At 40.3% G+C, this 14,782-nt stretch overlaps 1 protein-coding gene across 2 annotated transcripts; it reads right to left on the bottom strand.

The window, feature by feature from the left end:
* Positions 1 to 1,788: 1,788 nt before the first annotated feature.
* On the bottom strand, positions 1,789 to 14,294 carry LOC121964863 (nuclear receptor subfamily 2 group F member 6-like). Of its 2 annotated transcripts, XM_042515055.2 has the most exons (6): positions 13,240 to 14,294; positions 12,450 to 13,071; positions 10,693 to 10,787; positions 6,975 to 7,309; positions 5,669 to 5,915; positions 1,789 to 4,281 (listed from the first exon to the last, which is right to left on the bottom strand). In XM_042515055.2, exons 2-6 carry the CDS (start codon positions 12,716 to 12,718, stop codon positions 4,007 to 4,009), a joined length of 1,221 nt encoding a protein of 406 aa, XP_042370989.2. In that variant the 5' UTR covers positions 12,719 to 13,071; positions 13,240 to 14,294; the 3' UTR covers positions 1,789 to 4,006. The 2 variants fall into 2 exon arrangements, with proteins under 2 accessions (XP_042370989.2, XP_087933697.1); XM_088077571.1 differs by having other exon boundaries at positions 6,975 to 7,306; positions 12,450 to 14,294.
* Positions 14,295 to 14,782: the final 488 nt, after the last annotated feature.

Here is a 14,782-nt window from a genome sequence, read left to right on the forward strand (position 1 = left end):
TTGAGGTGTATTATGGTCCATTTCTTATGGTCCTTATTTAGTCAGGCACAAAGAGACCTTGAGGTCAGAGCACTAGGGATGGTCAAGCCTGGGAGTCAAGTGTGTAGAATACTGGAGCCAGATTAAGAATAACATGAAATGAGGCCCCTCTCCAAAAACGGATATATTTGTGGGGTCTTGTGATTGATTACAGCAGGTGAAGAGTTGTTTTACTGAAGAATGTATTGATGCCTAAACCTATATAAGAGACTTGCATGAGCTGTAAGATAGAGAGATTCGAATTGGTCCTGAATCCTCTCACAGGCAGACCATGGTGCCTGGTGGATGCTGAACTTCGTTGTAATAAACTTATTCTTATGCAACCAAGTCAGTGTCAGCGTAGGTTTCTTCATCACCTACACATCATTGCTATTTAATAAACATCTTCTCCCAAAAATATTCAAATGAGTGTTTCTTCTGGGAGGGTTAAAAAGTCAGGCATTTTTTTAGCAAAGATTTTCACAATAGTTACCTCTAATTTGTTTGTATATTGTACATCTGGTAAGAAAATTAATTTCAGTTTCAACTTCTCTGATTTCACAGTGCAATAAGTACAAATTCTTTTTAATCTTTCTAGCTGTTCTCTCTTATGGCGGTCAGTTTCAATGGCCAGTTTATGGTCACTCAGTCTGTATTTAGTGAGGGTTCTTTTTATGGGATGTTTGATTTGGGTTAGATATTCGGTTAATTGAAATACTCTGTCTAGTAAATTCTAGTATTAAAATGTATGTATTGATTGGATTTCTTTTTACCACTGATTGAGATATCTCAGTTTCTTATCTGTCATGAATTGTCGGATGTGAATTATTTTCACGTCATCACTTTGACTTAAATATTGCTATATGTTGGTTTGACGCTAACAAATGATTTCAAAATTTGATTGTCCTCTTTTTTACCCTCTTTCTTATTCTCGGTGTGTGTATGTTTCTTTCTCCGTTTTGTGTGACTAATGTCCTTCAGTTTTGCCTTTTGTGTAGTCGCTCCTCTTTGCAGGTAACATGGTGAAGTGGAGGTGGTGAGGCTCAGACTCTCTGTTTGGTGACACCTGAACTTGCTCGACATCCTCCCGGATCCATTCATCAAAGTAAATATTTACAATCTATCTTTAATTTTTCATCTTGTCCATACAACATTTACTGTATATCTTTTGGTGCTAGGAGAGGCATCCTCTCTCTGTTCTTCCTGAAGTTTTCCTTGGGATTATTTCCTTGTTAAAGGGTTTATTTTTGGCAGAGGTTTTCTTTATCCAAATTGAGGCGATTTCATTGGCTGTACAGATCACAAAGCCCCGTGAGGCAAATTTGTGATTGTGATACTGCTATAGATACTATATAAATAATTGACATTGCGGCAATGCAAATGTGTACACCCACTATCAGAAACATAGCTGCAACTAACTATTATTTTCATTATCAGTTAGTCATTCATTATTTTTGCAATTCATTGATTCTTAATTTAGCCTATAAAATGTCAACAATAGTGAAAAAGGTCCATCAAAAGTTCTGAGAGGTCTTCAAATGTCTTGTTTCCCAAACAACAGTGCAAAACTCAGAAATACTCCATACAAAACACAGAAAAGCAGAAGATTCTCACAAAAGGAGGCTGGAGCCCACAAATATTTGGCATGTTTCGCTTGATTAGACTGATTAGCCAAGGAATTATTTTATTATTTTACCTCCAATAAGGAATTTGTGTATTCCCATTCTAACAGATGTGTGCACTGTTGTTATGTCTCAGATACTCAGGTCATCCAGAGAACAAATGTGCATACTTTTATTTCTAGTAATGCAAAAAGAAAAAAAAAATCTGCCATATGAACATCTTTTGCACTTTTTAGGTTTGGCATGGTCATAGAAACATGCTTCTTTTCATAGTAAAGCTACACAGTCAAATCACTATAGTTTATATTCAAACAAATAACAAAAAGTGATTCAAGGACAGCATGAAAAGCTGCTGATGAAGTTATTTGACAGCATCAGGGATCATTGTTACCTTTTTAAATGAATAATACAAAAAGTTGTGCCAAAAACACATTTTTCCCCTACATTGTCTTTTCTTTCAGTCAGTTAATTTGGCAAGAAAAACATTTGTCACATTGAGCTGCGCTTCATGGTAATAAAACTCACTAATGTGACCACTTAGTACCCTTTATCTCAGTACCAGCAAACACCATAACCTTTACAACACTTACAACACTTTTAAGTACCTTGCATAAGCATAATAATTATCTGAAAGTGACCTCTGCCCACTCTAGGCCGTGCTTTTTTTAAAAGGGGACGAATGTGAAGAAAAAAAAAAGAACTATCTCTACCTTTATAACAGCAGAGGAAACAGTCTCTAGCTTGCAGAGAATAATCAGAGGGTCACTTGACTTAGTTTAGCTTTCTGTAAATTATATATCAAACTTTGGGTGTCCTCTGACAATAACATTTCAAAACATTTGCAAATATATTTTGGCCAAAGTCCGGTGGACAGACAAGTCTATAGGGGAACATTAGTGTTTATGGTTTCTGTTGATCCCTTTATATTTATCTTTAGCACATGAATATACAATCTTTTGTCTCTGATGTATAAAACACGAGGTAATAATGTTTGACAGGGATGTGACTGTCTGAGGAGCCAGGGTGTGTTTTAGTACATTCACCTCCAATTCCGGTCGACTACAACTGCAAAGACATCACTGTATGAAATGCTGTATTAAAGGAGTAGCTGACATTTTAGGGAGATACGATTATTCACTTTTTTGCAAAGAATACAATAAACATAGAGCTGGACACAGCAGCAGCTTCGCTTAGCTTAGCATAAAGACTAGAAACGGCTAGCCTATCTCTGTCCACATATGGCCACATCCACTTAACCGGAACCTCTAAAACATACAAAGTAACACCTTTTATTTCATTCGTTGATTCCATACAAAAAACAATGTGTTAATAAAACTATTCCACGTATTATGTGGGCTATTTGTCCGGCTATTGCAACAAGTGTAGACTCCACAAAGTTACTGGTACTGGGCCCAGAAATTGTCCGACCCATACCGCTAAAAACATGTTAATTTTACAGTTGAGCAAAGTCGACAATGTGGTAATAAGTGACCTTTAGGGATGCTTTGCTCTTTTCAAACTGAGGATACCTGTTCCCCCGTTTCCAGTAATTTTACTAAGCTAAGCTAACTAACTGGCTGTTGCTTCATATTTCTTGTAATGATATCTTAAGTGCAATCAATCTTCTCATCTAACTCTGCAAGAAAGCAAATACGTGTAGTTCCCAAAATGTTGGACTATTCCTTTAAGTACATAACAAAAAATACAGCATGTCTTGTTTATACTGTACTTCAAATAGTACAATATAAAGCACAATGCCCATGCCTCTTCTTTGTTTTCATGCTGAAGACGGCGACGCTTTGCAGTCTTCACAAATACATTTGGTAACAAAGTCTGATATTTCATCCCACATATCAAACATGACAAGTGATCTGCACGACATGTCCCAGATACAAAGCTCTGCCTGCAGAAGTCGCACTGCTATGGCTTCATTTTCAAAAACAAAGCAGAGGGAAAACACACACTCACACAGAGCCTGGGTTCAAACTGAGTCACATTAGGGGTGATATGGGAGGAGGTAGTACAGGCACATGGCCTCATGTTAGAGTCTGTATTTTAATTAGAGCCCCGTGTTTTTGTCCAGAATGAGACAGAGAGATCAGATGGAGGTCAGAGCAAATCTGACAAGTGCTGCAAACACATATAAACACAATTTAAATATTTTTGTTTCCCTGAAAGCAGCTTTGGTGTGACTTCAACCAATCTTTACAGAGCTAATGTGGGAAAAGCTGACTCACAAACAAGAACCACAAACGTCTGACATCCCAGTTTGTATTCAAAACATTCAATTTGTACTTTGTAATCTTAGTGAGCTATGATTCCTCTCAATCTGATCTCAGTGTGCGTCACTCTGGAGTCAGCAGGGTTCACTGCCCCGGTACGTAGGGCCAGCTGATGGAGCTCCCTGATAGCTGCATGTCTCGGATCAGCGTCTCGATGGGTGTCTTGCCCACCAGCCGCATGAAGAAGAGCTGGGAGATGAGGTTGGCTGGCACGGCGCGCAAAGCCGGGAGGCGCAACAGTAAACGGCCGAAGCGCTGAGGCTGGTTGGGGTACTGCAACCTTTCGTACTCTGTTAGGGCGACTTGGGCCTTCTCCTGGAGGGACTCCACATGGGCTGGGTCCGTCAGACCACATGCATCTGTGAGGTAAGAGATATTTAAGATTATCACCATTCCTCTGCTGCTTTTTTTGGGTGTATTTTCTCTTATGGCTCTTTACTTTTGTTTGAATTTAAATTCATGTTTTACATGTACTTTTAGCTCCTTTAAGAAATAGTTTGCAATTTTGGTGAAAATATGCTTATTTGCTTTCTTGCTGAGAAGTTTGATACCACTGTGATATCTGTATTATAAATATGAAGCTATAGCCAGCAGCTAGTTAGCTTAGCACAAAGACTGGAAACTGAGGGGGAGAAGCTAGCATGGCTTCGTCTAAATCTTCCTGTAGTATCAGCGCCTATAAAAAAGTGATTTCACATGGCCAAGAAATAGTCACATAATCCACAGCTTGTGTCTCTTAGACTTTGATTAGGCGCGCTGTTTACTGAGCTTTAGAGGTGCTGGTAGGTATAAGTTGTTGTCTCTGTACAAAGTCAGGTTCACTGTTTCACTAGGGACTGCCCATGATGCAGAAGGGTCAAAATTCTGAATTCCCATTAGTGGGAGAGAAATGTTCCATTGGAACAAAAGCCTACTTCACTGACAGCTCATTATCCCAAATACAAGCGCCCATTGCCCCAAATCCTGCTTCTCAAAAAACATACACTTCTGCAGTTAGACAACCCAAAGGTCAGAAAAAAATTCATTGTAGGTTTCTGTAAACCCCAGAAGTTTTCATTGTCAGCAACGCTGTAGTTAAAGTGTGGTTAGGTTAAGGCACATAAACCACTTAATTATGGTTGATAAAAGGACATGTTTTACTTAAAACACCTGCGTTTGGCAGCAAAAAAGTTGCTGGAAAAGCAGGGCTACCCCTGCTTTTCCAGCAATAACAGTAATAACATGAGGGATCAGTGGCTCAAATGCTGCTGGGAAACTGAAACTAACTGCAGGGAGTGTGTATTTTAGGAGAAACATGACATTGGAGCAATGACGTTTTTTGAGGGGCGATATGGGCTGCTGGAAAAATGGGCTATTGTACCAATGGGACATTTCTTGGACAACTGGGGTTTCTATATTTGGGCCGTTAACACGATAGCATGGCACTGTTTCACCCTGTTTCCAGCCTTGATGCTAAGCTCAGCTAATGTCTCCTGGCTATAGCTTCATATTCAGTGGACATGGAAGAGATATCAACATATATCAAACTATTACTTTAAGGTAAATTCTCTTTTTGTTTGTCCCCCTTCAGTGAGGTCAGAGGTCACATTTGGTCAATTCAAAGGATCTCTGGAGCTGGTGAGTATTTAATGTGTTGCTGACTCAGAAACCTGAACCCTGCCCAACACCTCACACAGACAGTTTTGTTTTCTCTCTAAAGGCACCTGCGATCAGTTTACAGCAAATAACTCTGATGACTTATCTTACCAGGTGAAAAGAGTGCAATGGCTTTGAGGCAACTGTACTCGGCTGAGTCCACTTGCAGCCTGTTCAGCTTGTCCACCTGGTCCTGGAAAACCCTGACCTGGTCCATGAAGGATACCACACGCTCAGCAGACATGGGAGATGAGTGGAACCCAGCAGCCGCCAGCAAAGGAGCCATGTGCAGAGGCAGAGCAGACTGAGCTGCGTTCAGGATGAAGAGCTCGCTCCAGCTCAGTCTCAGCAGCGCCACCTGTTGATTGGAAATAAGGTAAGAGTCTTATTAGAGAAATGAGGCAATAGAACTTTTTTAGAGCAGGAATGTTTAATTGTCAGAGTAGGAAAAGCAAAAAGGGCTCTGCAGCATGAACAAAACCAGGGCCCTTAAACTGAAGCAGCTAAATTGAATCATTTATTGTAATATTTGCACTTGTGCTTTCCATATTGCAACAAGAGAGGACTGCCAAAGGTAATTAAGATAAAAAAAATTCTGAGAGGCTTTGAGATGTGTAAGGGGAAAGGAAAGTCACATTTATTTTTAAATGTCATTTACATCTTCCCAAGTTTTGCTTTTTTCTTGGAAACAATGAATACTTTGCAGGTCTCTAAAAAACCTTCAAATTAAACTGCCAGCAACTCAAGTCAGCACTAAGGCTGGAACATTTTTACAGGACACAAGTGAAAATGATAGGGAACCACTATCTGTTTAGTAAATGAGCTTGTTTTTAACTTTTTAAAAAAAGATATGTTTTCAGTCGAAGCCTTTGTCAAAAGCCAACACTTAATTGACGTAAGTCTAATGTAATGTCTACGAATGCAAATAAGCCATGTGTACTTTGAATTTAACCTTGAGCGCCTTCGTAGCTGCATGTATAGCTACAGCTCATGCCAGATAACTGCGATATCCTGTGTTTGATTCCAGCCTTGGGATCTTTGTTTTTGATGATAACCGTGTCTGTTGTGTAAAATGGCAAAAAATAATCTTTGAAAAAAATCAAACCTACACCAAACGAAAAAGATCGAAAAAGGATGTAACGTTTTTGACTGCTCAAGAGATCCTTTTGTGTTTTGTTGGCAAATATATCTATGGAGTCTGAAGGGGTCATTGGAACTATTGGAACAATAGTTCATGGTTTAGGCTGAAACCATTAAAAAATGTCAACTTCTGTCAATCAAGCTGTAATATTTGCACCTGAATTTTAAAATGTAGTCTGCACTGAGATTGTCACCTTTAAACAAAACAAAACAAAACAAAACAAAACACATAAAACAAAAAAGAAAAGAAGTAGTCACCAGTTGTGACTTGACTCACCTGCTCTGAGACTGGCAGCTCTGGGAAGTATGGGATGTTTCTGGCCCACTCAATGGTGCTGAAGAGGAGTCGGGCAGCCAGCTCACAGATGCTGTCGATGCCCATGACAGGGGCTCCGCTCGCAGATGCCTGCATCTGTGCCTGACTGTACGGGGTCCCATAGCGGCTGCTGGGGTACGGCTCGGCCCGGAGGAGCTGGGAGATGAGCTCTGACACCGGCTGCCCGTTGAAGTAGTCCGCCCCAATGTGACCTGGCCCTGCACCTCCGACCCCACCTACCAGGGAGTTGGGACTGATACCTGAGTGAGATGGAGGGATTCGACCCCTCTGGACTGCTGCAGAGAGAAAGCGAAGAGAGACAGCAGTGAGGATTAGATCCAGGGACTAAACAGCCTTTCTTTAAAAAAAAAAAAAGATTACATCTGGTGAATTGTGGAGCCTTGATGGAGATTTATGTGCTGTCTGAGCAACAAGTCGTCTTCTCTGAAGTGCTTTGTGCTTCTATTGTGATTTAAGCACCCGGTACATTACAGCTGCTAGTTCTCATTGTTATTTGAAGGTTGTGGAAAATGGATTTACATTTTTTTTTCCCTCATCATCCAAACACTTTAAGAACATATCAATGCAGTTCCATGAAAAATATCCCCCCAAAATCCTGGTTTACAGCGTTCTGGCTATGTAGTTTTTAAATAACTCAGTGGATTTTAAATGATTTATTTATCTTAACAATTATAAACATATTGTGGACTTGTAATGGAACTTTCAGTTTTTCTGAAAAAAGGAAAATTACATGGCTTTCTTTAGACAGCAATGATATGACCATATTCAAAACTGCTAAAAATGTTGAAAATATAAACGGTTAAAATGATCATTACCATATGTAACCATAATCATAAAAAAATTAACAAATTTACATTAGAACTATTATGACTGTTTTTTTATTATGCTGTACTGCAGCTCTGAGTGTGGTTTGTCCGAGTTGTGTTAATTTTTGGCTCATTTCTCTGTTTTTGCTCATTGCCTTCTTCTAAAGTTGTTTTTTTTTTTTCTTAGAAATGACGCCAATTTATTCAAGTTTCAAAGAGTTAAATAGAGTCCCGAGTGAACAGCATCAACCTTAGTAAGAGCTAAATAGTAGTATGAAATGGTGGTTTGTTTTTTTTTAACCAACATTTTAAAAATATAATCATGAGACACTGATTGCAGTCTAAATCTGAGAATGCTTTACTTCATTGTTGTCTGTAGTGTCGATAATCTAATGCCGACACCTGATATGAGCTCTCTGTCTGAGGTTAATACACCGCTTCCCTCCCTATACCAAACTTGAATAAACATCACTGGCTGATTTAAATTGTTGTGAATACACTGTTACATTTAAAAATGCTAAATCTCACTCAAAGCAGTGAGCGTGTGCTTCCCTGACTGGGTTTAAGGTTATATGTTTCCAGGTAATGTGGAAACAGTGCAACCTGCGTCACGGCCTGCGGTCAGCATGGTTCATTAATAACCAGGCTCAATATAACCCCTGGCACACTGTCACCTCAGTGCACACTATGTATGAGACGGTGGCTCGTGGTGTCCGTTGACACAGACTGAAATACTAGAGCGGTTATCGGCGACTAGAATACAATTAAAAAAGCTTTTAAAAATAGTTTGTGATGTGATAATGAGGGTAGAATTGCTGGAATGAAAATAATTACACCAGGGGAGATGTGAATCATCCCCTCTTACTACTAATCAAGCTTGCAGAAATTAAGCAAATTATAACTGTAATTAAATGGATATATATAGACACATACATACATAGAGACACAGACGTCTCAGTGGGGTTTGACAGAGTGAACTTGTCAACTTGTTGTTCTTTCTGTTATGCAAATGAAACACGGCTGTCTCCTCGTCCCTGAAGCTAAACAGCTGCAGGGAGTCGAGCCCCGAGGTGAAAACACGGTGTGGTTGACAGTATAAATATTGTACTTGGATCACTGGTAAATGTCAGTGGCTGTTTCTGTTGAAGTAAGAGTTTTCGCTGTGTACTTATTTTTTTTTATATCAATGTATTTGTATGTGTGTTTCTGGGTATCTGTGCTTCGCTGCAGGGTGTTGGTACATGAATCAGGATGTTTGTCGAGGGATTAGATTGGTTTAAACCTAAGTGCTGGAAAATGACTTGTACGGTTTACTATTGTACTGTATTTAAGTACAACTTTGAAGTATTTGCACTTTTCTTAACTTCCCCTTTATGCTACTTTATACCTACATTCTACCAAATTTCAGGAGATAATGAGATACTTTTTCTAAATTTTGACACTTCACTGCATTTATCTGACAGCTGTAGTTACTTAAAAGATTGAGATACAGTATTATATAAAAGATACTGTGTAAGACTTCATTATAATGATAAATTATAAAAGATTTAACTATCCAGTAGTATGAAATAGACAAGATTGGCTCCTACTTGACCAGCTACATCATTTGCTTACAAATTACATCAGTAAAAATTCTAATTATAAAATGGTTCATATTGCAAAGCTAGTGTTTTAAATACTTTATTGGATTTGCTGATCATAGGTCTTTCCTTAAGCAACATTTTGGATGCAGAACTTTTACTTTTAAAGGAGCATGATCACAGTCTCTACTTATTTAACTTTTACTTAAACCTTCATTAACCATATTTTCGGGCCACTAGGGAGCAGTGGAACAAGCAAACAAAACACAGACATACACACAATCACATTTTAAATTGATGTGGCAAATGTATAAGCCACATACTTATACTCATGCCTAAATTTATACGCATGCGCATGCCTAAATTTTTGACTTTTTTTTCTTGTCCTGCTTTCAGATGCCTTTCACAAATATATAAACATTTGGTGAAATTTCTATCGAAAACATTTTCCATAAATTGTAAGAAATTAGTAGATTAGGTAGATGATTTTTAAAAAGCTAGGGAAAATATAGCTCGGAAAAAATATCATCATCATTAAAATTATGTTACAGAATCATTAGCACTTTCTCCAGGTTCTCTTTTTAGGGTTTTTTTGTTTTAATTTTCTGGTTATTTTCTTGTACATTTTAGTAATTTCTTTCTATTTTTTGGGTAATTTCCTCTTTTATTGCTCATTGCCTTCTTCCTATGCCTTTGAAAGAAATTAAGCCAGTTTGTTTAGGTTTCAAAGGATTAATGTCCGTTTGAGGTAAGTGCAATATTTATTCTCTTTTAGCTGCATTTTTGGTCCCCACCAACTCTTGAAGGAAATATCTGACTCTTCAGCTATTGATGCTTAACTATGGTTAAAAGCTAGTCGCTGAATGTGTCTGCTGTTTGGTGGTGCCGGGCAGTGTGCAGTGGGTTTATCTGTGCTGCCTGTTAAGTGTGGCAAAGGAGAGCAAAACAAAATGGTAAAATTGTGGGATGTAAAACCAAAACAATGGGCTAAAGGTTGCTAAAATAGGCCATAAAGCTGGGGAGTCAGGTGATGACTCTCTGTAGGTTTGTCACCACATTACACAAACATCTAATCCACTGTTAATATGAAAGAGTCGTTAGTGCAGCTTTAAGTAGTAAAACGCCTACCAATGTGAAACCTTGAAAATAGCCTACAACAACAACCTCAAGGGTTCATAGTTCTGCCACTGATTTTTCCTTAACTCATATGTCTGCTAATCCCTAAAAAACACATTAAACCTGCTGTGCACTTCGATTACAAAGCTTTAATACCTTCTTTGCGCATTCCTACACGGAAACATTTCTTCAGACGACAGTACTGGCACTGGTTGCGGTGATGCTGGTCGATTTGGCATTCTCGATTTGATCTGCATAAAGGAAACAAGAGATGAAAAACTTGATACAAAGAGCAAAAAAAAACCAAACCAGATATCCATGGATCATTTCATAATAGTTACATGAAATATTCAAAAAATAACTTAGAGCTAAAAAGTAAGATACATTTTAACAAATTCGTCTCCCCCTTCGCTTTCTCTCCCCCTCATACTGGGACTGCCCATCAGGAGTGTCGGCCGGATGCTTTCCTGGTGGATTGCATTGGACCAGTTGCATTGCTAAATCAGGTGTCTTTTGTGGAAATGTATTCAACTTTTGATCAAGTTGACGTGTGTTTTCGATTTTTTTTTGTCTTGGCCAACCCCTCAGCAACAAGCAGCATCAGAAAATGGTTTTACTGGTTTTTATCACCTCCTCAGTTTTTATGGAGGGAGAGAGACATCTGCGTATAATGCAGCTCCCAGTAAAAATGTTCTAAACAATCAACACTGAAGAAAGTCTAACCGGGAGACCTTTTAGCTGGTTGCAATCTGCAGTCCTCACTCCTTGATACCCCACACTCCCTTAATATTGTAATATCATGTTCATATACTAATTACTCATCCAGTTTAAGGATAGTGCATTAGTAGTGGACAGACTTGAGTCAGTGCCATTGTTCCAATATGTGCGCCTTCATGCTAGCCTCCTCCATAACAGCAACAACTTCCCCTGGTTCTATTTTACTAAAGTTCTTGTTTTAAATATTGTTCAGCAATCTTGTTTACATAAAGAGTGATTTGGGTTATGATATATAGCTGGTTATGGGTGGGTTAAGTGGGCTGGTCTGAGTCAAAAACTCCAGGGCCGTTTTTCATTCCCAGTCACTGACTCCTATGAGTGAGCTGTGTGAACTAGCGTGGCTGAAAAGCTATCAAGGCTATGTGACCTTTGTGAATCATCGGCCTTACACGCCCTTGCCTTGCCTTTTACAGCAGGACGAGGTCTGCCAACATTTCACAGAGCGCCCTTTTTAGTCCCGGAGGTAACAAACTGACTGAAAAGACACCTTCCATTCAGCATCAGTGCAGTACTATGTGGAAGAAATAACTACATTCAAAGACTGAGTCTTCTTCGTGAGAGCAGAAAATTGAGTTGCAACATTTCGTTCCTGTGGTGCAGAATAATGGGAATGTTGACCTTCTTAAGCAATCCATCCTCACATGACTGACCTTCAGGGCTTTCATTTCTTTTCTTTTTTTCTCCCTGAGGCTGTTTGTAAGAAATATCCAAGGTTGGAGCATATCACCATGGAGTGAGAAATGGACTAATCTGCTGTGTCTTTTCATGAATGTGAAAAGCTGTAAAAATGACTGAAAAGATAGACACATTTAGAATTTATTAGCACTATAAAAACATTTACTAAATGCTTTATAACACACTATAATGCAGTTAAAAGGATATTTTGAGCCTTTCTTAATGTAAACTATTTGTCAAAAATTGTAACCCTAGAAAAACATATAAAACAATTAACACTTATAACTACCTCATAGTGTGTTACACACCTTTTATAAAGGGAATTTTTATAGTAAAGTGCTACAAAAAAGACACTTTAGTCCAACAAGAAGAGTGAGCGAAGCGTGTTCTTTATCTCTGCATCTACTGTTCACACTATAAGCAAAATAACCCATTCCTCTGGATCTCCCAGCAGCCCTTACCTGCACGAGTAGTTGAGGTTTCGTCTGATGCTCCTCTTGAAGAAGCTCTTGCAGCCCTCGCAGGTGAACACCCCATAGTGCTTCCCGCTGGACTTGTCCCCACACACCACACAGTCCACCACGCACGCCTTGTCCTCATCCCCGACGTCCACATCACTGCTCCCAGCCCGGGGTGAACCGTCCTCTTCCTCCCTTCTCAGGTAAGCCTTCTCCCCAAGTCCATTAGTGTCCCCGTTGGGGTTGCCCCATCCCCCGCTCACCATGGCCATATTTTCTAAAAAACACAGCCCTGTGAGTGGATCATACACAGACCCGCCCTGTCCCTCAGCTTCCAACTACCCTCAAAGTCTAAAAACTGATTCCAGACAAAAACAGTGGCTCCACGTTTGCTTGAAGAGCAGGTTTTGTCTAAGAAGATCTCGCAGTGGGTTAAAAGTCGTTCCGGACTTTCTTGTGTTGACCTTTCTCCCCTTTGCCGTCTGGTTGTAATGACCTGGAGGTCCTTCCCAGTGCTGTTTTTTCTATGGCTCTTCTTTAATCCCTCTGCTCTCTCTGTTCTTGTCTTTCACCCTTGTGTTCTCTGCCCTGACCTCCGATCGATGGCTCCCGAACTCTGAGAAAACTTCAGACACACATTGCGTGGTTCAGAGTTCAGGCAGGAGAAAAGGGTGCAGCCGTGCTCTTTTCACTGGAAACAATAAATTACACTTTGACTCCTTCTCTCTTTCTCCCTCCCTCCCACTTTCTCTCTCTGTCGCGCCCCCCTGAATGAAGTCAAAAAAACACTCACCTATCCTTAAGCATAGTGACAAAGGACGAAACACTCAAATGAAAAAGAAACTGTGCCCCTCTCTTAGCGCTCGACTTTCTCCCAGAAGGACAGGCAAGTGGGAGGAAAATAAAACACAGCTCTCCTTCAGGCAGGGTTAAACTGCCCTGCCCTCTCCTCCAACTTGTAAACTAGTCCAACCAGTTCCTGCCGTGCAGAGGTGTTATCTGCTGATCTGAGGCAGTTCCAGTCCAGACTCACTCCTGACTTGTTGAGGTTGTTGCAGCAGCAGAGCTGATTGAAGTGGAGAAATAAGATAATGTTTTTGCTCTGGAACGGCTCAAACATTCGTCCCAAAACGGAAAAAAGGACCTATGGGAAGTTTTGGAAATTTTATTTAGTTTATATCTTTGGCATTCATTGAAGAGATGACCACAGGGCCACATCAGCTTTTATAGATCAAAAAATCAGTATTCTGACTCAAGAACATCTCTGTGCCCAAAAGGATCCAGCAGGAACTGATCCCACCATTGATAATTAAATTAAGAAACAATGAGAAAGACTCCTTTCACTTCTGGAGTCATGTCTCTGTTGCAACAAAGTTTATCAAAAAAGTCCTTCTTTCTTCTGTAATGTTTTCTTGTGGCTCCTTCAAATCTTTAGACTGTAGTGTCAGAGGCCCAAATGTCACAGATGAAAAAACGAGCCAAAACAAAAAAGTTGATAAATCTCCTCCTCTCTTAAAGCTCCACAAAGTGTTGTCTCTTGTTTTGTCAGTGCTTGTCCATCCAGCAGTAACAACCAGAGGCCAGAACCTCTCCGCATTCCCTGTCAGCGAGTCAGGGTGTACTGTTGCACTCTTTACTATTCTGCCCGTCCTTTTTTTCTTCTTCTTCTTTTCCGCCTTTCTGTCTGCTGGCCCCGGCAGGAATAAATTAGGCAAACAAGGAAAAACACGGTCATAGACCTTTTAGTGAAAGCCAGACGCTGTGGAGAGCAGCCCAGAGATAGCCTCCTCTCCTGCTCCTCTCAATCCCCTCTCTGTGTCTCTGCCTCGCTCCCTCCTTTAGGGAGAGTGAGCGTGTGTCTGTGTGCTGAGGGATTTGACACTGCTATTCAAGCCCTGCCGTTGCCATGGCACTGGATGCCTTATAAGGCCAGCGGAGTCAAAGAGCACAGAGTGGGCTGCAGGCGCGCGCACACACACACACACACACACACACACACACACACAAACACACACATACAGAAAGAATGCCTGGCTGCCTGTTTCCCCCCTGACCCCGGGCCAGCCAGGGAGCAAAGGGGGAGTTAACCCCAGCACTGCCGTAAGACAAAGAGGGCGGCCTTGGGTTGAAACACAGCGAGCGCATGGCACTCACACTCATGTTCTCCACTTCACTTTAATCCCAAAGAATTCCTCTGACTTTGTTGACCCAATAATAATGACAGGGAAGGCCTGTTGTTGTGGAGCAGCTTGTCAAAAGGTTATATGATAAGCCACCGGCTCCTTTTCACACCTGCTGCACACACTCACAGGTCTGTGTGAAGGATGCCAGAGATC

This window comes from Plectropomus leopardus, chromosome 5 (genome assembly GCF_026936395.1).
Source record: "Plectropomus leopardus strain MGB_pleo_1.0 chromosome 5, ASM2693639v1, whole genome shotgun sequence".
NCBI lineage: Eukaryota > Metazoa > Chordata > Actinopteri > Perciformes > Serranidae > Plectropomus > Plectropomus leopardus.

Coding starts and splice junctions, on each gene's coding strand:
- LOC121964863 (XM_042515055.2), bottom strand. CDS start 12,718: ATGGCCATGGTGAGCGGGGGATGGGGCAACCCCAACGGGGACACTAAT. Junction 5,916..6,974: donor AGCTGCCAGTCTCAGAGCAG/GTGAGTCAAGTC, acceptor TCCAATCAACAG/GTGGCGCTGCTGAGACTGAG. Junction 4,282..5,668: donor CATTGCACTCTTTTCACCTG/GTAAGATAAGTC, acceptor CTTACCTCACAG/ATGCATGTGGTCTGACGGAC.